The 26,986-nt window shown below is 37.2% G+C and overlaps 1 protein-coding gene across 1 annotated transcript in view; it reads right to left on the reverse strand.

The window, feature by feature from the left end:
* Positions 1-12,847: 12,847 nt before the first annotated feature.
* The window catches only part of SLC44A5 (solute carrier family 44 member 5), a 59,755-nt gene continuing 45,616 nt past the window's right edge, over positions 12,848-26,986 (reverse strand). Inside the window, exons 12-20 of the mRNA XM_069478088.1 lie at positions 26,813-26,900; positions 26,056-26,318; positions 25,179-25,273; positions 23,071-23,174; positions 21,937-22,010; positions 21,244-21,314; positions 21,023-21,111; positions 19,734-19,818; positions 12,848-12,954 (exon numbers count right to left, since the gene is read on the reverse strand). Of these exons, the coding sequence (XP_069334189.1) occupies positions 12,848-12,954; positions 19,734-19,818; positions 21,023-21,111; positions 21,244-21,314; positions 21,937-22,010; positions 23,071-23,174; positions 25,179-25,273; positions 26,056-26,318; positions 26,813-26,900 (976 nt within the window). The remainder of the gene's footprint in view (positions 12,955-19,733; positions 19,819-21,022; positions 21,112-21,243; positions 21,315-21,936; positions 22,011-23,070; positions 23,175-25,178; positions 25,274-26,055; positions 26,319-26,812; positions 26,901-26,986) is intronic.

Consider the following 26,986-nt stretch of genomic DNA (forward strand, 5'->3'; position numbering starts at 1 on the left):
CAAAAAATATTCAATGTTCCAGGAGATATTTGAGCTGAACACAGATGAGAGAATAGCTAACTCACTGTGGGGAAACAAAATTTTTTAGGGAAAGATTGCTTTTAGGTAGGTCTTGAAGAATGAGAGACCGAAAAAACAATGGAGTGTAGGAAGATTCTATAATATATAAATCTTAGAAAAAAATCTTTTTTCTTTAGAACTTAAAGGTCAAGTCTGTCTAAACATTGACTTTTTTTGGCTTTTGTTTTGCCATTCAAAATCATGCAGATTATTCTCCATTAATCAAAATTTCTTTTCTCTATGTATTTTTGGTTTTGAAGACAAAGCAACAGACAAATCGTTCCACTTAGTCACATTTTCATGTGATGATGATTACTTCCTCCCAAATCTGGAATTGTGATTTGAAGTGATAGTCAAGCTTGACATTTGTGTCTCTCTGCTTATTTTGTTTTTATAGCATTGTTTTCTACACTATGAGATGTAAATACCATTTCTCAACCAGATATCATTTATCTTGTCCTAAATAAATAACTGCTCAAACAAAGAAATACAATCAAGATTCTTTAAAACAAACCATCAAAACATCACTCGTACTAGACCAAAGGAGAAAAAAAGAAATTTAATGGTACACGTGGTAGAATCAATTGTATTAGACCATGAAAATGTTGATCTTGTCTATTTATATCTGTGTATTCAAGAACTAGAAGTTTTTCTTAGAAATAAACAAAACATTACAATGTTTAAAATGTCTTAATGAATAACATAATCCTCTTTGGGGGAAAGAAGCAGCCCTGGCTAGTGCTAATAATAGTTCTATTATGTTATGTGAGGTATTAGCATGTTTACGTAATACAAAGAGTCAGAGTTTAAAAAACAAAGCACTGATTATGACGCTGATTACATGACACTATACATTTGTTAAAATTCATGGGATTGTACATTTAAAAGGTCAATTTTATTGTACGTCAACTTGAAAGTAAAATTTTAAAAAAGAAAGGAGATGAGAGTGAGAAGTAGAAGAAAATAGACTGAGTTTTATCATTTGGAAAATATTAAACTTTGGGTACTTCCCCTGACACTGCTCTGGACTCTTTTCCAACAGGCGAACACTTGGTACATTTTAAGCAGAAAAATTAAAATCGATCACGCACACAGCCAGGCCAAGAATGAAGAACAGAAAACTTGGGATTTGACAAGAAGGAGAGGGATCCAAGACAGGAAATTGACTTGGTCAGACGTGTGGAAAATCAAGGCAACCCACAAGGCCATTAATGAAGGTCCCCCTAAGACGGCCTTGCTTCTGCACCCCACCCGCATGGCCCCGCTATCTCCAGCTGGGAGGATTTATTTCAGAGGAGCGGTGCCAGTGCCTTCCAAGGGAAACACGGCTGGAGCACGTTTTACCAAGCAATGCTACAAAGGAGGCACAGGTGGCATGCTGGAAGCTCTTCCCCAGGATGGAGACAGGGAGCCAGCCACCGCCAGTGCCCTTGATCCCGGGCTAAGGAAACTCAACTCCACTGAACAGAAATCTCGGCTCCAAAGCCAAAAAGGGAAAACACAGTTAAGAAGGCTTTATTCTTCAAAAACAATAGAAGCTGTGTCTTTTTCTGTCTCTTGTTACCAAAATATGTTGAGAGGCAAAGTTTTGTTAAGAAGATGGTCATTAAAAATGATCTAAAGATAATGGGACTGAGAAGTGTTAAAAAGGTATGGAAGTGGATTACTGTCATTGGATAGAAGCCAGTGTTAGATCAAAACTGCACAAGGATTAGCTAAAGAGGATATAGACTAATGAATAACCATAAACTGCCCCAAGCCAAGCATGTCTGTTAGCGCAACAGTCTATACAGGGTGATAGTTTTACATGAAAAGGAAGAAAAATATGTATAACCAATTTTCCAAAAAGAAAATAAAAAATTGTGGCATATTTGAATCCTAGCTCCACCACTTATGGGCCATGTGATATTGGGCAGGTTATTTATTTGGGCATTAGTTTCTCCATCTGCAAAATGGGGGAGAATATTAGTACTTCTTTCATATAGTTGTTTTAAGTGAGTTAAATACATAAGGCCTTTGGAATAGTGAGTGGTGCATAGTACCTGGTATATAAGTGTTAATTAATATTGTTGTCATATAATAAGCATTCCAGATTAGAGTTGGTTTTTGTATGCCAAGTATATTCTGAAATAACCCTGAAACTTGACCAAGGTCTGTACACCTTGCAAAGAACCTTGCTTATAAAATTCCTCAAGTTTTCCTGCAGGGCCATTTGCTAAGACTTCTATTGATTCTTTCTGGATTTCTAGCCATGTTTTTCTTGACCCCAACTCCAGTATTCCTGGTTCCCAAGGCCTGTATTATTAGAATAACAGTGAAATGAAATAAACCCTGTGTGGGTAGCCAGGCAACTTAGAATGTCGTTATTTCCCTATTGATTCACCTGTCAAAGTCACCTCCCCTTCCTGGACTTGCAATTCCTCTCATCACAGGAGAGGGTTGGACTAGATGACATTTATGCTTCCTTTGAGTTGTGACATTTCGTTATTCTATTACAACATTTTAGGTGATTTATTACCCTTTTCATTTGAATGTCTTTGCTGCTGAGATAAAGTGCAAGAGGACTTTATGATCTAATATGCTTCTCCAAATGCCTTTGGATGTCTCTATCTGGATCCTCCCTGCAGGCTCCCCCATACCTAAATGTGACGGCATATTGTCTCCTTTCTTATCATCCCTTGAGCTCTATATTGTTTCCCTCCTGAAATGCCTGAGAATGAATGACCCCACTATTCCCTTGGTCCCTAGCCCAAAGCCTCTACTGCCTCAGCGGCCTCTGGTGCATTGGCTCTCCACATCTCTCTCTGCCTCCTTCCTGCCATCTTTGAGCAGCTACCTGTGTTCTGGCCCTCCTCGGCTCCCCTTCGACCAATGTTTCTTAACTCTTAATGTGCACCAGGATCACCTGGGGGTCCTGCTCAGCTGTAGACTCTGATTCTGTGGGTCTGGGATAGCTAGAAGCTCCACATTTCTAACAACCTCTCAGGTGGTGTAAAAGCTGCTGATCCCCTATCACACTTTGAGGAGCAAGAAACACAGTCTTCTACAGAGAGCCCAGAATCCAGATGTTTTTCTTTTTAATTCAATTTTCAGGTTAGTATTCCTAAGCTTTGCTTCTGTTCTTCCCTGCTAAAATATTATGGCTCGCATAATTCAGTAGTAAATAAAATCTCTTCACAATATAACTCCAAACTGTGTTTCTGCCTTAACTCTCTCAATCCCTAGCCTACACTTAATCTAATTTATCTAACCAGCCTACATTTACTCTACCTAGTTGCTTTCAAGATGCATTTTTCACTTTCTGTCTTCATGCCTTGCTTGGGCTCTGTTCTTTGCTTGAAATGCCAGCTTTCCCCTTTTTATTTCTGTTACATAAAATCTTACAACTCTTTAAAGACCTGACATAAATGCCACTTGTTCCACAAAACATTTCTATGTCCTTGAAATTCATTCTCTCCTTTAAATACTCATGGTGCTCTGTTTACATTAGGATGATTCTCACTCTGCTTTGTATTTTGTATTTATACATCTGCCACTCCTTCCATCAGACCAAGGGCTCCTTGAGGGAATGCTTCAAAGCAGGACAGAATTGTTTAGGGCAAACGAACAGAAGCACTCCTTCACTAATTATTCAATCTCATACAGGCTGAAAATATGAAACAAATTCAAAAAAGGCTTAGATAGCTTCATACAGCATCAAACTATTACCTGTTATTGATGGTGGCAAGGACTTTTGGGACATACCACCCACTTTTTATTCATTTACCCTATATTTACTGAGTGCTGCCTCTGTGTAAGACCCCATGCTGAGGATTGTGGCAGGACCCAAAGACTAAGGCCAGCATCCGGAAGGTCCTCGCCATCTGGTTGGGAAGATGGCAGGGGAGCCACCGAGGGCTTCCACCACCGGTTGCCTGGGCTCCTGCCTAAGGCAGAGTCCTGGACCAGAGGAGCCGTGAGTCTGGTCTGTGACACAATTGTTAACGTTCTGAAAGCTTGTGGCTCTGGGGATAACATACTTATTAAACAAACGCCATGAGGATCTGTCTAGAAATGTGCTTTCAATGGAATTCCCAGTCTCTGCATTTGATAGCCTCTTGCCAACATTTATAGCCACCACCTGTGCTTTCATTATTCACTCTAGTGTCTATGTCTGAGGCTGACACAATTTTAAAGTGCTTCAAAGGAAAACAGGGAGTTTCTCTCATGGACTTAAGCTCCCCATTCACTCACAAATGACTCTCTTAGGAATTAAGGCTCTTGGATACATTCATTGCCTGTGTGAGGAGGAAGATCCTTAGCCTCTAGGGTCAGAAAGTATTGACATGGCATCCTTAATGCTTACTGAGGAGGCTAAGTGCAGACTAGCTGGCTCTTTTACCTCTCCTGAGAAATTTCTCCTGAGAAATTATGTTGTGAAAAAGCTAAAATATGTGATTCCCCAACATTGTTTTTTATAATCTGAAAATTAGAGAATTTTAGAACTTGAAAGAGGTTTAGAGATTGCCCAGTCCATTCCTTCATGTTTTCCTCAGTGAGGGAATTGTGACCCATGGTCACATAGTTGCTTAGTGGCAGAGCAAAGCCTTAAACTTAAGTCTTCTGAGTCTAAGGCAAAGTGGCTCAGTAAAAACTGTATATCTCCATCTCTGTAATTTATACCTCTCTATCTCTCCTCTGCAATGTGTCAGGTACTGTGAGTTTGGTGCTTTAGATGCCTTATCACATTAAATTTTCACAACATTATCCCAATTCCAAGAAGCAGGTGTCATCCCAATTTTATGGGTGAGAAATCTGAGTCTGAGAGAGGTGAAGTAACTTGCCTAAGAATGAGTAGCAAATGTGTGGATTACGCATCATGCCTCTGAGCCCTTTCTCAAGGGAAGATTTTACCTGCCAGCCAACAGCAAGGGGTCCTGCCAGTTGGTGATATGAGAGGGAGAAAAGGAAACAGTACTTATCCTTAGGTGATAAGGATATCCTTATTCTACCTTTCAGGTTACCAACTTTTTCTCTGTTCTTGTCTCTAAGTCTTATTGCTCAGTCACTGTGGACTCCGCACCAAGAAGCATTCCCACCCTCTCTTTGACATGGTATCCACCTCTGGGGCTCCCATTGTCTTCCAGCCTAAACATTTGTTATGCTATACTTCAAGCCCCAACCTATCTCCCCAGCTTCAGTCATTCAGCAATAGTCTGCTCTGCCTGCCCCAGCAGCATGCAGCTCAAGGTTAAAAATATTGGATTCATCTCTCTCTCTCTCTCTCTTTCTCTCACTACCTCTCTTTGTAATTCCCATTTTCTTCCTCTTTAATGTCTTTCTTTTTTTCTTCAATATCCTATACCTACTTTGAGTATCCTTCCTAAGACGACTCAAGTCTGTCCTACCACTTCCATGGAGTCTTCCTTCATCTCATTTACTTATTATGGAAGAATTTAGTGAGTACCTATGTACGGTAGAGTAGAAAACAAGACAGACACAGTCAATGCCCTTATGGGACTTACAGTCTAGTGGGAGCTGTAAATAGTTAACTGAGCACTTGCAATGACTGCTGTGAAGGGAAAGCAACGGGCAGGGAGAACTCCATGTACTTTTACATCTTCTGCATTGCCTTCCGCCCAGAAGGAGTTTAATAACTAACAAATTAGTTTTTTTTTTTTTTTTTTTTTTCAAACTAACGGCAGGATCTGTTGACATGCATTTGCATCTGGTTCCTGTGAGGACCATTGTCAGTACTCCGGGATCTTTGCTGCCTGAGATACTTCATAAGTGACTGATAATCAAGTGGCCAATCCTAGGTGGGAAAAGTTCTTAGAGATGCTCTGCGTGGATGTAAGCACAGCCTGGATCAAGCACCAAGCAGCTGCTGCTTTGGGGGCTGACTGGGTGGTACTGGCAGGAATTCCATTTCCCTGGAGCTTGAAAGAAATACACATGGCACTCTTTAATGTGAATCGAGCTAAAAGCTGTCGGGGGAACAAATGACAGCTAGATAGCTTGCACTTCCATAGTTGTGTGTCTTCCCTTTGAAGATTGTGTTAGTAGAGTTCTTCCCTCCAAATACTCCATATTATAAACCTAATGAGTGCATTCAGTGGTTTGGGGATATGTAGGAGAGCACAATAGGAAACATTTTAGATCAGCTCTTATTTCTGTTCTTAACACTGAGGTAATTTTGGTATGTGGCTAAGCTTCTTATTAAGAGACAGAAAGTGATTGTTTTTAGTATTTCTGAGATAGCAGCAATAGATGAGAGTTACTCATGTACTTCACTGTATGCTGGTCACACACACCCCAAATCCACCTTCCTAACACACACATTTGCACATCTTTGCACACGTACGTACAGGCACACACACCGCAGGCGTAGTCCTCTAAGGCAATCAACGCCCATCAAGGGTCCTCCCTACATGTGATTTATTTTCTGCTTTTAAGTTCCATTAAGGACCATTTGAGAGAGACTATTTCATAATGGCTCACACTTGATAAAACCAGTTCAAGAGCAATTTATATGCCCAAGACTAACATATGAAAAAACAAAAACAAGGACAGAAAATTGTCTGAGGAACAAACCAAAATTAATTTAAAAGAAGTTTCCAATAGCAGAAATTAAACAACTTTGTTTTTTAAAAAAGGTTAAATTTTAAAATTTATGAAATAATTTAATTTAAAAATAATAAATTAGGAAAACATGAGAATATTATTTCTTAACATTTAGCACATTTTCTATCAGATTTTTTGTTCTTTTATCTTAACATTTACTTTTTGTATGAGCTGGAAAAAATATTTTGTGATCAAATATTCTCTACTTCTTCTTATCACATAACTGTTAAAATTAGTATTCTAAAAACACCTTGATGCTCCAAGAAACTATATGAAAAAATAATATAATTGTACAGTTTCAAAAATCTCTAAATTTGCTCCTTTGATTTTATAAAGATCAAATCTTTAAATTTTATTTCTCTTGACCCCATCTTCCAAAAACACAGTAATATTTTGAATTTCATGTTATAGATTGCAAATGATTTTCCTATTCATCAGTTTAAGCGGTGAGTTGAAATAAACACTGTAGTTATTTAAATGACATGGCATAAAATGATTTCTAGCCACTCCTTTTTTCTCTCTTTGATGGCGACTGAAAGCTACTTTAGGATCCACCAAAAGAAAAGGAATATTGCTTTTAAGCATGATTTCTTCTCTGCTGATTTTAAGACTGGTAAGGCCATCTTGTTCTGCCTCAGAAAAACAGGAGCCCCACCTATAAGGCCAGAAATAGTCAATCCTCAAGACAGACTTGAAGTCTGCAGTCAATCAGCGGCTTCCTGCCAAGCAACATCACGTAGGGAAGCAGAATGAAAGAAGTCTTTCCACCGACCTACACAAACTCATGGAGCAGGGTCTGCAGAGAAAAACCACCACCAGATATATAAAGTGTGGATCTATGGTCTCAATTCCGAAGGCTACATTCATCTAGTTATGTAACATTAAATTTAAATGTTTCTCAGTTTCCAGCATTATTTAGAGAACAAGTAAAGGTTGAGGGACTGTAGAAACGCTATCTAATTTGGCAACATCACAAACCTGGCTTATTGACAATATTTAAAATATAAGAGGAAGATCACCGTGAGGTAGCATGAGTCTGGAGAGCTAAACTCTCAGTGAAATTCCTCTTGGATACTTAAAAGGGGTCTGTCATTAGTGACCCAAGAATTCAAGCTATTCAAGTTAAGCTATTCAAGTCAAGTTAACTTAATTCAAGTTAAGGATGTCTCGTGTGAGATTTGGAATGAAGATCCAGAGAAGGAGAGAGTCACCCACATCTTTCTCAGTGGCTCTGGCCTGGGTGCAGGGGTGGTAGTGGGAGGAGGCTCCCCTAATGTGATGCCCTTCCCTAGCCCTTCACTAGCTTCTCACAGAGGCCCAAATAAGCTGCCCTCCGGGACGGGAAGGGGGTGGTAAAGCCAAATCATCCAGGGTACTGAATGTCCTCAGTCAAGAGAATATCACCATTAAAGCCTACCAGGCATTGCGTGTCCCTGTACCAGGTCCTCGATAATGAGTATGATGTTCATGCTCTCATGTCATTGTCCCAGCAGCTCTGGGAGGAGGAGGCTAGCTTCAATTTTCAGATAAGAAAGCCTCGGAGCAGTTAAACACCTTGCTCATGGTCACAGAGTAACAGGGTGACTTTGGAATCGAAGCTCGCCCGGTCTGGTGCTAAAGCCTTTGCCAATAGCACCTGTGCTCCACTGCTGGGCTCCGTCATTTGCCTTTCCTGATGCCCTGGAGTTGTTCAGAACTCACACCGTGGACCTGCCACTCCACAGCACAACCCACGCTGCTGGTTGAAGTCTTCGTTTCCATTCTTCCATTTTCTCTCCCACCTCTATTTCCTTTATTGAAGCTTCTACTTTTTATAGGTAAGGGAAAATGAGATAAAAAAGAGACAGAGTTAGAAGGAAGGAAACAAGAGAGAAAGTCTGAAAGAGAATCCAATCTAGTGTTCAGAGGAAAAAAGAAAAATATACCAGCTCACCATGACGCAAAGCTTTGGCTAACATGCAAGAGCACTGTGAAAGAAGCAGATGTTTTTTAATCCCTTAGTAATAAATCATATTGGGACATCATTCTTTTATGTTTATTTGTTTGGGATAAATACATCTATGTGATTAGTTTCATTGTAACATAGTTGCCTTCAATTCTGTTTTTCCAGAGGATGGAATATATATATAATTTTTTTTCTAGAGACAGGGTCTTGCTATGCTGCTGAGGCTGGCCCCAAACTCCTGGGCTCAAGTGATACTTCTGCCACAACCCACCCCCCACCCCCCAATAGCTGGCATTACAGGTGTGTGCTACCATGCCTGGCTGGAAAAATATTTTTATTTGTTATCTTACTGTCTTCTGATTTGCTATGGAGTTTATTTTTCAATAGATTTATTGATTGCATTCAGAAGTTACCCCACTTCCTGTAACATTGCCCTCTTGGATCCCACTAGAGATTTCTTTATATGTCTCTAGGTTTTCTGTTCTCTCCTTGGATACCAATGCTTTTCCCAACATCTTACCTTTATTTTCTCCTTTCTGTGCACACACATGCAATAGTGCATATTCATCCTGCTGGAAGAATGTGGTGAGTCCAAGATTATTCTAATGATGAATCAAGTTCTGGCTCCACTTTAATTTATATGTAGAATGCAAACATCTTTCTCATTCCATAAATCTCTCCTGCTCTGATTAACACACTGTGCTCTTTAAATGCAAAGGGCCAGAAGATGAAGATGTAACCCAGTTTTTGAGCCAGCAGTAGAAGGGCATTCACAATGTCCCCACTTGCCTAAATTTTTCTGATTCATACAGTAAATACAAAGGACTGGAGAAAAAGGCAAAGAGTTAAATTTAAAGAAGAAAACAAGCTAGTGATTTCAAATAGTAAAATTGAATTGATTGCTTTTAAATGTGTCATATAACAGCCCCTATTCTCCCAGCACAGAAACCATGATGGAAGATATTACCAGATTCTAGACTGTTTTGGCTACCTTTCATTTCAAGCAATTAGAAAGTTGTAAATGGGGGGAGAGGGCAATTCAGTTTGGCCTGATAAATTTTAAGAGGGTCCAAGACTGTGACATTGTTCTGATGTCCAAGCCTTGCATAAAGTGGTTCTCAATTTTCATAAATTCATGTTTGTTCTAAAGGGCTTTGCTTTCTGGATGATGATAGGTTTACTAATAACCAGAAGTAACTCAGCTAGGTCCTGAGAGAAAAGTCTTCACTACCCATTTTATCCCTAAGACTAAAATCATGGTATATGGGAAGTAACTTTGAAGAATTTTTTCCTGCTATATATTTTTTTTTTTGTTTTTTATTCACTTTATTTATTAGATCTAGGTAATAAAAATTAGATTATAAGACATGAAGCTTTTGACTTCAATGGGGTATGCCTCTGTTATATTGGTATTTCTTACTGATTTATTGAATTGTATTCTTGTAATCATATAGCTATATATTTTTTAAAAATTTGCAAACATCTAAGGATAACGTTTGCAAGAAACTGGAAAAAACGTTAAGATACCATTTCATACACCATGGTCTGCAATAATGATTTTAGTTCAGTTTTGTTCCCTATCTTATGCCAACAAAGACTGATTTATAAAGCATGTTCCCCAATCCAGAACCAGATAATACTAGAGATAATTACTATGCCTGGTTAGAGTTTAAGAGCAATTTCCTGAGGCGCCACTTGTAAAAGTGAAAGAACATACATTGGAATGAGTGCTGGTCAGCCATATATTACACTAAAAGAAAAATAAGGAACTGTTACCCAAAGCCTGTTTTCCCATATCAGTTTAAATAACAATCGCATTATCTCTGATGATCTCACAGAATCTTTCATAGTCTTATTTTACTATATGGAGACACAAACTCTTTCTGAGCTTTTTAGGCACATAGAAAAACCAAATCAATCATAGTATAATTTTATACAATTTATTTACAATTATGATAAGTGCTTTATCATCTAAAAGTAGGAGTTATTAAGAGCTAAAGCAGAATTTGGATTTCTTCTGGAAACCAAACCATATTTTTATTTCTAGGAAAAAGTGAATCAGTAGCTATATTAACAAACATATTATTAGATTTAAAATATTTTAAAAGAACCCTGAAAACTGCAAGAACATTGTTTTGTATTTTCTTTGAAAGAAATTCATAATTTGTTAAGGAATATTTGTACCTAAGAAACAAATTAGCCTAAGATAAAAAGGTGAAAGGTATGATTGATCTTGCTTTAGAAAAGTACTGTCAATTGGTGTTCATATTTTTTAGGTTCTCTAAATTACCCTTGCCTTCAAAATGATGATTTTTTTTTTCTTATGAATTTTGACAAAGCCAAATGAGGAACTGAGCAAACTTTTGGCAAATTAAAACAAAGACCAACGAACTTATTTAGGTCATTGTTTGGGTTTTTAAAAAAATCCATCTCTTATCCATTTAGCTTTGACTTATGAAATTTGTATAAATTATCAGTTTCAATTATTTGATTTGGCAATGTGCAGCTAGAGAAATATGGAAATTTTAAAAGATAAATCTAAATGTTCAAAAAAACGTAAATATTTAGTATGGAGAAAATACTGTCATAGTAAGGTGGGTTTTAAAAACAAAAGCTTTTCTCCTTTTTTAGCTTTAAGAAATAAAAAGGCAGACAGTCCTTTCTTATCTAAATCTTTATTAAAAGAAAAAACAAATAGATTTCAAACAATGAGTAACAATAAATTTCATTAAATATTAAACATTTCAATTATCAAAGGTATTTAGACAATATTTTCCTAATATTTCTGCACAGCAGAAGCACACTGATTATAGAGCTCAGACTGTCATGTGCTCATGAGTTTATTTTTGGCATAAAAGTATCTAAAGTCACATTTAAACAAATGTGATAGTAGATAAACTTATAGTAACTTTTTATTGATCGATCCTCAAAACATTAACAAATTATCATTACGTCCTTGACATTTCCTTAGGGTGAATACTTTTATGGACTCTTTCTGTAACACTGAGTAACAAATTGAAGTAATTTCCTTAAAAGTTAATAGTACTAGTAAAATTATTTAAAACTGAATTAGAAATTGTTTTTGTTTATTAGCACAATAAAATTAAAATATTATAAGTAAACTTATTATTTAATATCAAAAGTTGAAAAATGAAACTATATATATAGAACAGGCTTTAGTGAAAATAAACGGTCATTTAAAATGGAGTTATTCAGTACATGACATCTGTGAGTATCCTTTTGAGGGCGTGAAGTTTCCCTTTGTAAGTCCTAGAAGTTTCCCTTTCCAACCTATGTAAAACACTAAGAAATGCAGTATTACACTTATTGTATTCTCAAAGGTCTACTATAGAAAAGATTATAGTTTTAAAGTTCTCTTTAAGTAAAAAATCAAAGAAACCCTACAAGTGTCCTTTCAGGATTTTTTTTCTTGCGTATAGTACACATTCATGAATGTCCACTAGGCGCAAGGGAAATTGTTTAGCTGCAAAATGTACTCTACAATAACAAGGATATCAAACATACTGAAATGACAAATGGTTTCCAACCAGTGACCCAAGAGGAAAACAAATGCAAGACTTGTTTTAATCACTGAACATCGCAGGTTTTACTTTTTTTTTTTAAACAGTGTTTGTAAACTTGCCCACAAAAGCTGGGTAATATTAAACAGCCAGTAAGGCACTTTGTCAGAGGACGAAGTAGTAAAGGCTGCATGATTGGCAATTTGTCTAACAGGAAACATTCTATATTTAAAGAGAGCAAACTCTGGAACAGGGAGGCCCTTTCACTGATTTACTGTCGAATAGGATTGGCAAAAGCTTTAAACTTTTTAGTCTCACTTTGTTTACCAATTTTCCCTGCAGAAGAAGTCTTTTCGTTGTAATTTTAAAAATATATTAGGAGCTATCAATTTAAATAATGTATCATTTTTCAATCCAATATTTAAAAGAATATTAACATATTCAGTAGTATTTTCAAAGCATCCAAGCCACTCTATTTAAAAATGAATTACAAAACAAAAGTCTTAGTATAAAAATGTTTCATGTTATTAACAATTTCCTTGCGACTTCTGATGGCTTCACATATTACAGTATAAGCTTTGGTATAAAACATGCAAATACAAGCCAACAAGGTCATGAGTACAGTGTTAAACACAAAGCACTTATGAAAGGAGTGTTGCACAGACACAGCAGATGGGGAAAGAGTAACACACCGCTGTAGGATGACCAGTTTGCTCTTCTACTCGTTCTTAGTTCGTGAATTTGTATCTTGGAAAATCTTCAGCAGAGACTGACTCACGTAATAGGGTCTTGTAGTAGAACCATCGTTTCTTTCTAAATCGTCCACTAGGAGGAAGAATGGCACAGAATAAATATTAAAGCAAAACTGTAGGAGAAGTAACATCGCCATCTGCTGCATACTTGCTTTACAGCAGTTCAAATTTTTTTTTTTTTAAACAGCATAGTTTGGCATCAACATCATTGTAAACATAGTTATGAGAAAACAATCAGCCCTTGTTATTATATCAGTAAGGTATTATATTATTCTGTGTAACACGTAAGATTCTGCTAATATTGCATGTCCCTTAGTTGCATGATTGAGGAAATAACTTTTACCTTCTTTTTCTCAATTTAGTTTCTAAATTGCCATATTTGTTCAAAATGGATTTTATTTTACTATCAACAATTTAGATAGTACAGCCTTGAAAAATAAGATTTGTAAAATTTTATCGTATTTCAAATCCATGAACTGCAAGTTTTGAGGAACATTGTCCTGGTTTGCCACAGCTATTAGTTGAATTGCTTTGTAAGAAAATGGCTTCTACATTTCTTCTGAAAAACAACACTCAATTTTGCTCTATGTATTTCAGTTACCCAAAAAAGTAATAAATGGAGAATATTTTTCTCACAGAAATACCATAATATAAATAGGCAACTAGTTTCTTACATGTTGATTTATATTTTATTCAAGCGATTTTCCAATTTTTATGTGCATCAGAATGAAATAGAGAACTCTATAATAATTCACATGGTGGCCCACATCCAAACACAATATATCAGAATCTCTTGGCTGGAAGGCCACGAGTCTCTATATTTATAATAAGTTCTCAGGTAGAGGTTACTATTCTACTAGTTCTTTGTTGTGGCCCCTGTATTATTGAATAAAATAATAATCCAGAAAGAGAAGTTATCATTCTTCCTTGCTTTATGTTTCAAGGAGAATGAGAAGGAATTAGGCTCTTTTGCCAAGATATGAAGCCAAGTGACACTTCGGACTATAATAATCTCAAGAAAGTAAGCCAAGAACAAGTTGTCGGTCATTATAAGGACCAATATTTTGAAAATCTTTTCCATTCATTGGCTTCTTGCTATTAATCTGCCATGGAATTAGTCTACATCTAGGTTTCTACACTTCAGGATAATTAAATAAACTAGTATTTATATTAATTTGTAACATGGTAATACATTTTTGACTTTTCTTGGATGTATGGATCATATTCAGATCAACACATTAGATCAACATGTTCCTTTCTGTTAATACACAAATAATCCTTATACACATGTAAAAGCCAAAAGGATGGAATTGATTCAGTGCTCCTTTTGGGTTGCTTTTTTACACTGTTATCCATATCATATGCATTTGCACCCAGGGTGGACAGGCAAGGTCTTTGAGTGTCTGATTCATGCTTTGCTCTGCCATGCAAGACTTAGGCATGGCTGCCAGAAACCTCTGGCCAGCATGGGTGGAGTGTGGTGATAACTTTCCTCCTAAGCCCTGGAGGGAGAGATTTCCTAACCCAAAGTATGCCCCTTGTAAAGGTACCAGATGAGGTACCTAATTAATGGAGGGCCAATGGTATATTTCTTCAGAGTAAAATTTGAAGGGCCATACTTCTCTTTTCTTTTTCTTCACTGAAACTGGAGCTAAAATTAAACCTTTTGTAGAACAAAGCCACACAATCTCTTTAATCTAGAAATACAAGTATGCCCATGAAAAGATGTAATCATTCTTCTGAAAACAAATTCACACTGATCTTCTATATGGTAGAAATAGGAAATTTGGGTTAGAGACAAAAGGCATGAGTTATGTGGCAATTTCAGTTTTGTTCAGAATATTTTCTTGGTGGCCAGAGGTTCATATTATTGGAAATGACATTCAGGAACTCAGATTCAACTTCGATATAAATATAATTTTACTTAATGTGCTATAAATGTTCCTCAGTAATTTTTACCCAGTAATGCTCTCTGTAGAACCTATGTAACATTAACATCTATATGTCTGTTACGGACTTGACTCACTTACTGAAATATACTTCCTAGAGAACCATTAACACAAGCTTAATCACAGTTTAGAGGGTTGTCAACCATCTTGAACAGTATAAATATAACCATAGCACCATATTTACAAATTTAGTACCATATGCTGGTTAACTATAAATCAATATTTTTATGGCTAATTATTACACATTTATAGTGTTTTCAAAAATTGCCTGAATATCCTTTACAAATATACACTTATAAAAAGAAAGGCTATCAAAGTGCTGCAATACAAGCAGCATGCTGAGTTATAAAAGTTATTAAAACACTTTTGGCTATAGATTTTTAAAAATGTTTAACATTAACAGTTTGCTCTTCAGCTGGGACCACAGTCTAAAAGTTGACAGAAACTGCTGTCATCAAATGCCTGACACCTCAGATGGTACCAGGTGCTGACATTTATAAACAAGCACAGAAATTTCACATTACTGAAAAGCAACATTTTCAAATTACAATTGACCTAATTTACAAAACTTCTACTTAAAAGTGAATGACACTGTTTGGAGTTTTTCTACTCTTTCTGCTTCTGGGGAACTAGTTGTTTCTTGATCAGAATTCCATGCAGGTTAGGGGTTATGAAGTAGGGTTTTTCTGTAGATCCATCATTTCTTTCCAGATCTTCACCTGTATATGCAGCAGCCAAAGCAGGCAAAAGCAGCAAGCAGCAGCAGAACAATTATACACATTTTTATAAATTGGAGAGTCGACAGGGAAAAATCAGAGGAACAGGTGTTAGAAAGTCATATATAACACAAATCAGTGCAGTTAAGTTGCTGATGCTGGACAAGGCAAGAAGCCCGAACCTCTGTCAGGAGGCACTGAAACATCCTAAAACCCTCCCACTCCCAGAGAAGTTTATTTTCATAGTCTAAACAGGTACAAAGCACACTATCTGGGGGATGGGCACACTTACAACTTTGACTCAAACTGTACAAAAGCAAATTATGTAATCAAAACGTGTGTACCCCCCTAATATTCTGAAATTTAAAAATTACTTATTGTTTAAAAAAGGTTAATAAGATCTTCCATATCCTTTCAAAAGTGTTATCTTTAAATCTTGTGACTGTTTATTTCAGAAAGATATAAACTGCCACATCCTCAGGGATGAAGCTGATAAAGAGTGTATTAATCCTGTGGAAAATGTGGAATAATAATCAAATTTCAGAGTTTCAACTCACTTATAATGGTAGTCCAAACCCTACCGTTATGGACGCAGAAGGTGAGGCCCAGGGGTAAAAAATGACTCTGCTCAAGTCAGAAGCTCTGAGACAATCAGAATGAGCCTCTTGACACCTAGTCCAGTGTCCGTCCTACTTATTAATAACTATAAGGCATCCTGTCCTAAATCCTTGCAGTCTGCTTCAGATTATATTTGAAAATTAATATCAGAATAGCAGTGTTTTCTGACTTCTGTAATATATGAATTTACCTTCCTGCTTTGCTTGGGCTGTTATTAAAATGATGGTGTGTCCGGTGAGCACCCACCTGCTGGGCGGTTTGGGGGAGGCACCAGAATTGTGCTGAGAAGCAAGAAGTTCATGTGGAATTAGTTTCCTGCAGGTACATCCAATTCATGGAAGATAGCATCTATTCTCTTTGGGGAATAGTTGGATCATTGCTGTAGTAGATTTTTACATTAGACCTTGCAGTTACCTCCCTCATATATAAAATGAAAAGCTAAGGAGGGAACACGATAGACACTGAACATTTTGTTCTTTTGTCCTTAATCCTATTTCTGCACAGTAGTCCCCCTTTATCTGCAGTTTCGCTTTCCCCAGTTGCAGTAACCCGAAGCCAACCATGGTCCAAAAATATGAAATAAAAAATTCCAGAAATAAAACAATTCATCAGTTTTAAAGTGTGCACCGTTCTGAGTACATGATGAAATCACTTGCCTTCCCTAACATCCCACCCAGGCCATGAATCATCCCTTTGTTCAGTATCTCCACGCCATCTACGCTACCTGCCCCTAGTCACTTAGTAGCCATCTCAGTTAGATTGACTATCTTGGGATTGCGTGTGTTCAAGTAACCCCTATTTTACTTAATAATGGCCCCCAAGCACAAGCCTGGTGATGCTGGCAATTCGGATATGCCAGAGAAAAGCCTTACGGTGTTTCCCTTAAGTGAAAATGTGAAAGTTCTCGAGTTAATAAGGAAAAAAGTCTGTATGCTGTGTTCTACAGTGAGAACAAATCTATTATCTGTGAAATTGTGAAGAAAAAAGAAATTTATGCTAGTTTGGGGGTCACACCTCACACTGCAAAAGTTAAGACCATAGTGCATGATAAATGCTCAGTTAAGTTGGAAAAGGCATTAAGTTTGTGGGTGAAAGACATGAACAGAAATATGTTCTGGTTGATGGCAATGCGGTTTGGTACTATGTGAGGTTTCAGGCATCCCCTGGGGGTCTTGGAACATATACCCCATGGATAAGGGTGGCCTACTGTATCATATCATATATCTGTCTCATTATTACCCCTGAGGTACTGCTGAGAAGCCTGGTCTGGAGCACATTAATAATCATCTATAACTATTATTTTTCCCACCCTGGGGAAAATCTTAAAAAGGTGCTATGTTTCTATAAAGGAAGTATTTACTAATGGTTGGCATTTTAATAAACACCAGTTTTCTGGCAGCAAAGATAATAGGTATAAAAAGATATATAAAAAAATAAAAAGTATAGTTTCATACAATCAGAATTTGGCTTGGGATATCACTTAAGAACAATATTTTCCAAAGTATGATGTTGCCCATAGTAACAGCTGGGGAAGGAAGAGAAATAAAACATGGTTTCCCTTGTTCTTTGTTGTTGAGGACAAGTGTCTCTGAAAGGAAACTATTCATGTCAACACACAATGTATTGAATAATGCTGATATTATATCCAGCTTTCAAGGAGTTAGCAATTGATTAATAAGTGTGGAAAACATTTCTCACTGCTCAAATTGAAAATCCATTACCAAACTTAAAATCTACACAATTAGTCAAAGCTTCCAAAGACTGGAAACAAGTAGGTTCTAGACATTTCCCAAGACAAACTTTGAAAATATTTTCAGGTACAAGAGTGGGGAAGATCACAGAGGGATCTCCAAGTATTGCTCCCATGATTAGCATTTGGGATGAGAGAAGAGATCTTAACATTCCACAGCTCTGTGTCCATCTATGTCTTTGTACTGCTTTACTCCCAGGCTGGTTCTTCCATTCCATACCTGAACTGGAGAGTTTGCTCGTGTGCTATTTTGTAGATGGCTTTTCTTAACAAATCACTGAGTTGCTGGGAATAGATTAAACATTCTAGTTCCATTTACAGCCAGAGCAAGAGCTAACTAGTACAGAAAGTTCTCCTGATTTTTGACCAGTTATCAAAAATTGATTTTAACATGTTCAGAAAGGAAAAAAAAATAAGATCAGACTATTTTCTAGGAACTTTTTCTTTGAGTATATCTCCCTATAGTTATTATCTCTTTTCCTGACCCCAGTGTGAAGTTGAAAATAAAAAATAAACTGTTAGATTTATACAAATGGATTGGCCAGTAATGCCCTGTGAGAGAATAAGGGTTTTTTGTTTCTCTTAAGAGTGATGTGACAGAGAAATAATCTCTCAGGCTGTGTAGCTGTACAGCTAACAAGTTATGTTCTTTTACCTGCTGACTCTACCTTCTCCAGGTTTGCCAAAGACATGACATTGAAGGTGAGGGACAAATTAAGCTCCCGAGGGGCACTAGGTTCTCCAGGACTTTTCAGATGAGGTCCATCCACTTTGTGTATGTGAGCTGCACATGCCACACGGGGCATGGTGTGCAAGTCAGTGATGAAAGCTCTAAAGATGTACTTTAGCTCTGTGTATCTAAATTGGTCCAGCCACATCCTACACATGCTCTTCTCTGAATCCTGTCCATTTGTCATCATGGTATATAGTGTAAATTGGCCCTATGTGTCTTTGAAACCACTGCCATCTTGGCTTTGTCAGAATCTACAAATGCTGTACTCAAAGAATCCCCAAAACCCAGGTCCTAAGGTTCAGTTACTTTCTCAGTTCTGTTAACAAAGCACAACAGAAGCCAATTATTATTATACATTTAAAAGCATTAAGAAATGCTTTCAGATTCATTTCAATAGTTAACTCTTTTGTGCTTTGCACACTCCATTCTCTCAGCTGTTAAGAGTTTCTGTTTGTTTTTTGGGTTCTTTGGTAATTTTGTACTTCTCCCCAAGCTTTTGTGAAGCATAATTTTTTTCTGCAACTTTATTATGTGTAATGGACAAGTAAAAATTATATATATTTACAGTGTATAATGTTTTGATATATGCATACATTTGTGAAATGATTACCCAAATCAAGCTAATTAACATACTCATCACTTCACATAGTTATCTTTTTGTGTGTGTGGTAAGAATACCTAAGATGTACTCTCTTCGCAAATGTCAAGTAAATAATATATTAACTATAGTCACCATGCTGTGCATTAGACTTCCATAGTTTATTCAGCCTGCATAATTGGCAGTTTATACCCTTTGACCAACATCTTCTCATGGTCATCACCTTTCTCCTCTCTGTTTCTATGAATTCAACCTTTTTAGATTCCACATACAAGTGAGATCATGAAGTATTTGTCTCTGTGTCTGGCTTATTTCTCAGCTGTTAAGGTTTAAGGAGCATATACTAAGCAATGTGTCCTTCCGCATAAACACTATTTTGCAGTTATAGCCAGGTAATAGCAAATCCACAAGCCCACTAAGGACTCCAGTTTTCACCTTCTCATCTTTCAGTTATCCACGGAAGAGGGAAACACACGCTGAATACTTACAGAAGCAGAGGAAAATTGTTTCAACACACATTGCATAGACGCTGAAGAACCCATGTGCAATCAGGTAAGACCCAAGAATGATAGTCTGCAAATGGGTAAAGAAGAGAACCAACATGTCATTTACTTTGTCCAGAAGAACAATAATGCAGCTGTACATGAAAGCCACAATGAGAAAGTTCTGAAGTACTCTGTGTTGGAAAAGATTTCAATATAGAGACCAAAAAATTCAATGAGAATTTTCTTTTGTGTGCTCTGTGCTGAGACTTAAACAAAATGTATTAAATTACCTGACCGCTTTCTTACCGCCAGCCCCAGTGCCTATCAAAAATATCCCCGTTTTAGGATCCTGTACACATAGGGGTTAAGAGCGCATATTGCCTGAGTTTGAATTACAGGGAGGGGAGGATGTGAGTAACAACAGCATTTATGAGATCTGGATTCGGTGAGTTAATATACTGTACTGGATAGCCCAGGGCTCCATCCAGATCTCCTCCAGCTGCCTCATCCATCCCCAGCTGTTGGGAATGTAGGCTGCTAATGCCTCAGCTGCTTCCCTCACTAGGAATTGCCCTCCCTGCAGGGAACCACCTCACTCAAGGTTACAGCCCCATCTAGGGGTCAGCTCATAAGCCAACAGCTGCCTGATGCAGCCTCCAAAGGCCCAGCCCCTTTGCCAGAACTTTCTGTAATTCTGAGGCCTCTGCTGTAACTGCAGCATGGGTCAGCTCCTCCTGCTGCTCTGTGCTGCCCGCCTCACTTCCTTACAAATATAACTCAGGAGAGAACTTCCTGACAAACCTTCTGCATGCAACCCTCTGTCCGGTTGTTTCCAAGGAACCCAGTTTCTAAAGTGAAATGGAGGTTGCTATCATTATCATTTCTCCTATTCCTTTTTGTTTTTTATTTTGCTATCTCTGACAAATCATAGAGTCAACAATACCCAACTGCTATGGAGTGAATTGTGTCCTCCCAAAATTTGTAAGTGGAAGCCCTAATCCCCAATGTGATTTGAAGGTGGGTCCTTTGGGAGGCAATTAGGGCCCAAGGGTGAGATAAGTGCCCTTATAGGAAGAGACACTGGAGAGATGATCTCTTTTTCTCCACCATGCAAAGATATAGGAAAATGTCCCTCTGCACACCAGGAAGAGGGCCCTCATCAGGAACCAAAGCAGCTGGCCCCTTGACCTTGGAACTCCCAGCCTTCAGAACCGTGAGGAATAAATTTCTGTTGTTTAAGCTTCCCAGTCTATGTTAGAGCAGCCCAAACTGCCTCAGACATAAGCTCTTACCAGCAAAGGTACCCAGTAGTAATTTAAAGATGTTGGTCCTGCTGCAATCATTGGCATTCTGTGTGTGAAGAACAGGAAGGCCAGAATACCTACATTACAAAGGCAGAACATGTATATTACACATTTGCAAAGGAATATAGCTTTTTGCAGTAAAGCAGTTTTTCCAAGCATCTTTTGAACTTTTTATTATTTTTATTATTATTTTTATCATTATTACTTACCCATACTCCCAGAAATTAGAATTTTCCCCAGGAATAATACAAAGTGCGTGACTTCATCTGTAACTGCAACTCTGAGTATCAGAAAAAAAGAAAGTATAATCTTGTGTTTAAAATATACTTGTGACTCGAAATTTATGGCAGTCAATATTCATGACTTCATTCTGATGTGTTTTTAGTGAAATTATATTTGGCAATTGTTTTACAAGAATTGAAGGTAAAATCCAGGGATGAAGTTCTGACTTATTTTTAGTGAAGTAAACAGAAGATGGCATTGGAGAGCTGTCGAGTGCCCCGCAGTTGTTGTGTCAGCCTCTCTCGCTCTAGTTTGAGGCCAAAAGACACCCCAAGGATGCTACATTTGTTCTCTGATTTTGTTCACTCAGCCTCCACCAATTTTGGGAGGGGGAAATGGCCAGGGAGAAGATGATACTGTAGTTAATCTGGGGAATTTCTGAGCAGAAGGGATAAGAAAAATGAATAAATGCCAGTGGGTATCAAGACATAGGTGGATGATGAAAGCAAAAATTCTAAGCTATGAAAAGAAATTAATGATGTGAGAGAGAAAATTTAAATCTATCATATTAAAAGATAATATTCATGTCTAATAATGCTACCAACACTTGTAACATGTGATGAATGTAATGCTACAGGTTCACCAAATTATTCATTGCAGTGTTCAACCTGATTACTTACTTTAAAATGTTTCTCATCAGCAAATTGAAAGCATCTCTTGCTGACCTGCAGAAGTTTCTGCCATATATTGCAATCTGAGGAAGACAATTGATATTATTCTGGAGTCAGTAACATACCCTAACAAGACCAAAGGGAAATCCCAATGACAGGAAAATAACCAACTCAATTCCTGTTACTCACACAGCTACCACCGTTCCTCTTTCCAACATATGGGTTTGTGGGAGGCCTGGGAACTGTATGTCCTCAACATTGCACAACTCTCAAGGTCATTGACAAGAAGGTGTGTTTCAGATGCTATGTGCCCTTAAACTTTGGGGAATGAGACAGCCACAAACAGAGGCAGGTCTTGTTCTCAAATCCCGGGTAATGACTTCTATCTTTGAAATGTTTTGGTTAGAGTTTGTTGCTGAATGGGTTAAATATTGTAGTCTCTACATTAAAACTTACTCTTAAGGAAACCCAGTGCTTTTCCCTAGATTTGACTGACTGATTAAAAGGCTCAACACAATATTCTCACTGGAGGTAAATAAATGACTATTTGAATTGCTTTTCCAGACCCTGTGTCACTGTGATAATAGGCAAGTGTCATAAGGTTGTTCTTTAGCTTCTAAATTTTGTAAGAGTTATATTTCTGGATCCTTTATTTGAAAAAATCTATTTAGAAGTCTCCATATTCCCACAGGAAATACATAAAAATTCAGTCAAGCATTGCCAATGCCCACATGTTTCAAAACAAAGGTTATAAAACGGATCAGACCCTTCTTAAAATTATGTAAATCCCAGAATTAGAAAGATATTTTCTTCTCAGAGGGGAACACAGAGTAAGTAAGAGTTCCTCCTACTAAACTATATCAAAGACATACAAAACCATCTTCAATGTAACACATTTTAAATTTTTCAATGTCAATATTTTCCCTCTCAAAAAAAATATTGAGGGTAATAATGGAGTATAGTTAAGACACTATCACAACCAGGGAAGCATAGCTCTAAATCATGAATTGGATTCACAAATCTTTATATCAACATGGTGATAATTTCAACTGCATGAGGTAAAAGTGCTTTAGAGAAGGCAATGTATATGTGGCATTTGGGTTTGCAAAGAAGCAGCTTAGTAGATAAAAATAATCTACTTACCATAATATAAGCATTTCTGTTTAAAAACTTTACTACTTTTTCCAAACACCAGAAACAGCATTTCAGGCAGCATTGTAGCAATTTAGAAAACTTGTTTTGAGCATCTATGAAAAAGAGGGATTTATTTCTATTAACAATTGCAACTGAACCCTATGAATCCAAATAAATAAGTTTAAAATAAATTTTTAAAGTGGGTTTTAAAAATTTTTATTGTGATAAAATATACATAATATAAAATTTGCCATTTTAGCCATTTTTAATTGTACAATTCAATGGCATTGACTACATTTACAATGTTGTGCAACCATCACCACTATCCATTTCCAGAAATTTTTGTCATCTCAAATAGAAATTCTGTACCCATTCAACAGTAACTCCTCATTCCCCATTCCCCTGCATCCTAGTAACCTCTATTACACTTCTGTCTGTATGAATTTGCCCCCTCTAGGTACCTCATATAAAAGGAGTCACATGATATTTATCTTTGTATCTTGCTTATTTAACTTAGCATATTTCAACGTTCATGATTTCATCCCTTTCTAAGGCTGAATAATATTCCATTTTATGTATATAATTTTATTTATCCATTTATCTGTTGGTGAAAATTTGGGTTGTTTCCACCTTTTGGCTACTGTGAATAATGCTGCTGTGAACACTGGTGTGCAGGTATCTGCATCCCTGCTTTCATTCTTTTAAATATATATCTAGAAGTGAAATGTCTGGTTCATATAGAGAAATTCCATTTTTAACTTTTTAAGGAACTGCCATACTGTTTCCCACAGTGATTACACTATTTTACCTTCCCACCAACAATACACAAGAGATCCAAATTCTCAGCATCCTCACCATCACTTGTTATTTTCTAATTTTTTTTTAAAATAATAGCCATTCTAATGGGTATGAAGTGGTATTTCATTTGTGGTTTTGATTTGCATTTATGTAATGACTAGTGACATTGAGCATCTTTCCATGTCCTTATCGGCCATTTGTATATCATATTTGTAGAAATGTCTATTCAAGTTCTTTGCCCATTTTTGAACTATGTTGCTTACTTTTTGCTGTTGAGTTGTAGAAGTTTTATATACACTCTGGATATTAATCCCTTACTGGTATGTGATTTGCAAAAATTTTCTTCCATTACATGGGCTGTCTTTTCACTCTCTTGATAGTGTCCTCTTCCTTTGAAGCACAAATGTTTTTAATTTTGATGGAGTCCGATTTATTTTTTTATTTTGTTACCTATGCTTTTGGTATGATATTCAAGAAATCATCACCAAATCCAATGTCATGAAGATTTCCTCCTATGTTTCCTCTAAGAGTTTTATAGTCTTAGCTCTTATATTTAGGTATTTGATCCCTTTTGGCTTAATTTTTTATAATATATGGTATAAGGTAAGAATCCAACTTCACTCTTTTGCATGTGGATATCCAGTTTTCCCAGCACCATTAGTGGAAAAGACTGACCTTTCCCCATTGAATGGTATATGTGAGGTTTTATTTCTGGGATCTCATTCTTTTCCAGGTCTCTATGTCTGTCTTTATGCCCATATCACACTGTTTTGATTGCTGTAGCTTTGTGATTAAGTTTTGAAATCAGAAAGTATGAGTCCTCCAACTTTGCTGTTCTTTCTCAAGATTCTTTTAGTTATTAATAAAAATATCTTGTAAGGTGCATCTTAAACAGAATTTATGTGTTTGTAAAATATATGTGTCATGTATGGAGACTTATGCCAATGACATCTACATTTATATTTTAAGCTTAACCTGACCTGATTTCTCAACTTAGAATTGCCTACCTGATCTCCACTATGCTTCTCAATAATAACATGTCAAAACAGAATTCTTAACCTCCTTTTTGCAATTTGTTTTTCCTGGCTTCCACATCTTATAAATGGGATCATGTACATTTTCTCTCTTTTCTTCACCACCATTCATCCACTGCCTCAGTAAGTTCTGTTGGGGTTTCCTTCAGAACATATCCAAGCCTGCCTCCTTCCATCCTTACTGCCCTAGTCTAAGTTGCAGTCATCATGTCTCCCCCCACCCCCTGCCCCAATCCATTCTCTTCACAGAGGTTAGGAAGTCTGAGATAAATTGTACAATCTTACGTTTAAGACGTTTGTCCATGTACTGTAGGACCATTTTAAACATTTGAATTGATGCAAGAATTAAAGATCCAAATGCTAGGGATCCTGTGTGATATCTGGGCAAAAATAAAATGAGAATAAAATTAAAGTATCTTTACTATTAACTAAAAGGATGCTAGCTGAACAATTTTCACAGGTAAAAGGGACCCGAAGAAGGATTAATGAGAAAGAGCTTTTTGTATACTTTTATTCAGATTGATAAAGATCTCCATAGAGGATTTTAAACCATATACATCTGTTTTGCTTTTCATCAACATAAAGGATACCAACAGCCTGTCATCATAAAATAGGATGTTTGAGCTGATCACTGGAAATATAGAGCCAAGTTAATCCTCGATTTTTTTTTTTTTTTTTTTTGAGACAGAGTCTCGCTTTGTTGCCCAGGCTAGAGTGAGTGCCGTGGCATCTACCTAGCTCACAGCAACCTCAAACTCCTGGGCTTAAGCGATCCTACTGCCTCAGCCTCCCGGGTAGCTGGGACTACAGGCATGCGCCACCATGCCCGGCTAATTTTTTTTTCTATATATATTTTAGTTGGCCAGATAATTTCTTTCTATTTTTAGTAGAGACGGGGTCTCGCTCCTGCTATCCTTGATCTTTAATTTGGTGGATGCCTCTACTTCTTCCCCACACCCATGGCATTTAGAAGGATATTGGCCTGGGTAGGGATTGTAAAAACTGTGGCTACAAAACCCGGCAGAAACAGTGGGCATCCATGAATCTTGGATCATACCTTCAACCTCATTTATGTCTTGACACTTGAATTAACTATCCAAGACTGAATTGCAAGCACACTAAATATAACTGAGATAGGCATAGGGTTCAACACAAAACTTACCGTATGGCTCGTCCAAATGCAGTAAAAACTGGATGTGGTGGGATGTCATCAGGTTTTTTCACAGCCCAGTAATAAGTAGCGAAGGCACCAGCAAGGGCACACTGACCCAATGCAATGACAAAGTTTATAAGCCAGAGAAAGACAAATAGATTGTATATATGTAAGGTGGGGATGTATTGATGGTACAAGCTCTTTCCACCATAGAAAGCAAAGGTACACAGAGCCCCAGGGCAAGCTTTGGCAATTTCAGATGTATTAAAAATCTGTACTCAGAAAAAAAAAAAAGAAGAAGAAGAATATAATATTAAATATCATTGCAAGATAACACCTCCCTGCCTTTTCCTCTTTTTTAGCCCACCAGTTGCATGTCCTGTTTTTTTCTGCATTAGCTTCTGCTGCATATTTTCTATCACATCACTTTATATAATTCTTTAATGAGCTCTGGAAAGTATCTCATTTTCCATCATATGCTCATCACTCTGCACCCACTAAAATTTCACATTTATTAGTGTTGTTGTTGACCATACCTGCTTCTTGGGTATATGATAAGACAAGCAAGCTCAGGAAATAATTATAGTACCTTCTCTCCATTCTGCCCATTGTTTTCAGTGCTCTCCTGACCCACCCTCCCCTATGGTACACAGCGATCCCCATGAGTGCTGCAATCTCTGCTTTAGGACGATTCCAAAAACAACCACAAGAGGAAACGCAGAATTCTATATTAAAGTAAGTACAGGAAAGAGTTTCTTTTACTTACCTCTGGGTCACAGATTTCATTCTCATGTATACATTGCCCCTCAGGGGCTATGACTTTGTATATAGGTACCCCTGATGTAGCCAAGAAACTGAATGAGTTGCACTAAGGATAAACTATTTGCTGGTTGGTTGAAAATAAATGGACAAGAAAATAATACAGATAACTCAAAAATCC

This window comes from Eulemur rufifrons, chromosome 8, assembly GCF_041146395.1.
Source record: "Eulemur rufifrons isolate Redbay chromosome 8, OSU_ERuf_1, whole genome shotgun sequence".
Lineage (NCBI taxonomy): Eukaryota > Metazoa > Chordata > Mammalia > Primates > Lemuridae > Eulemur > Eulemur rufifrons.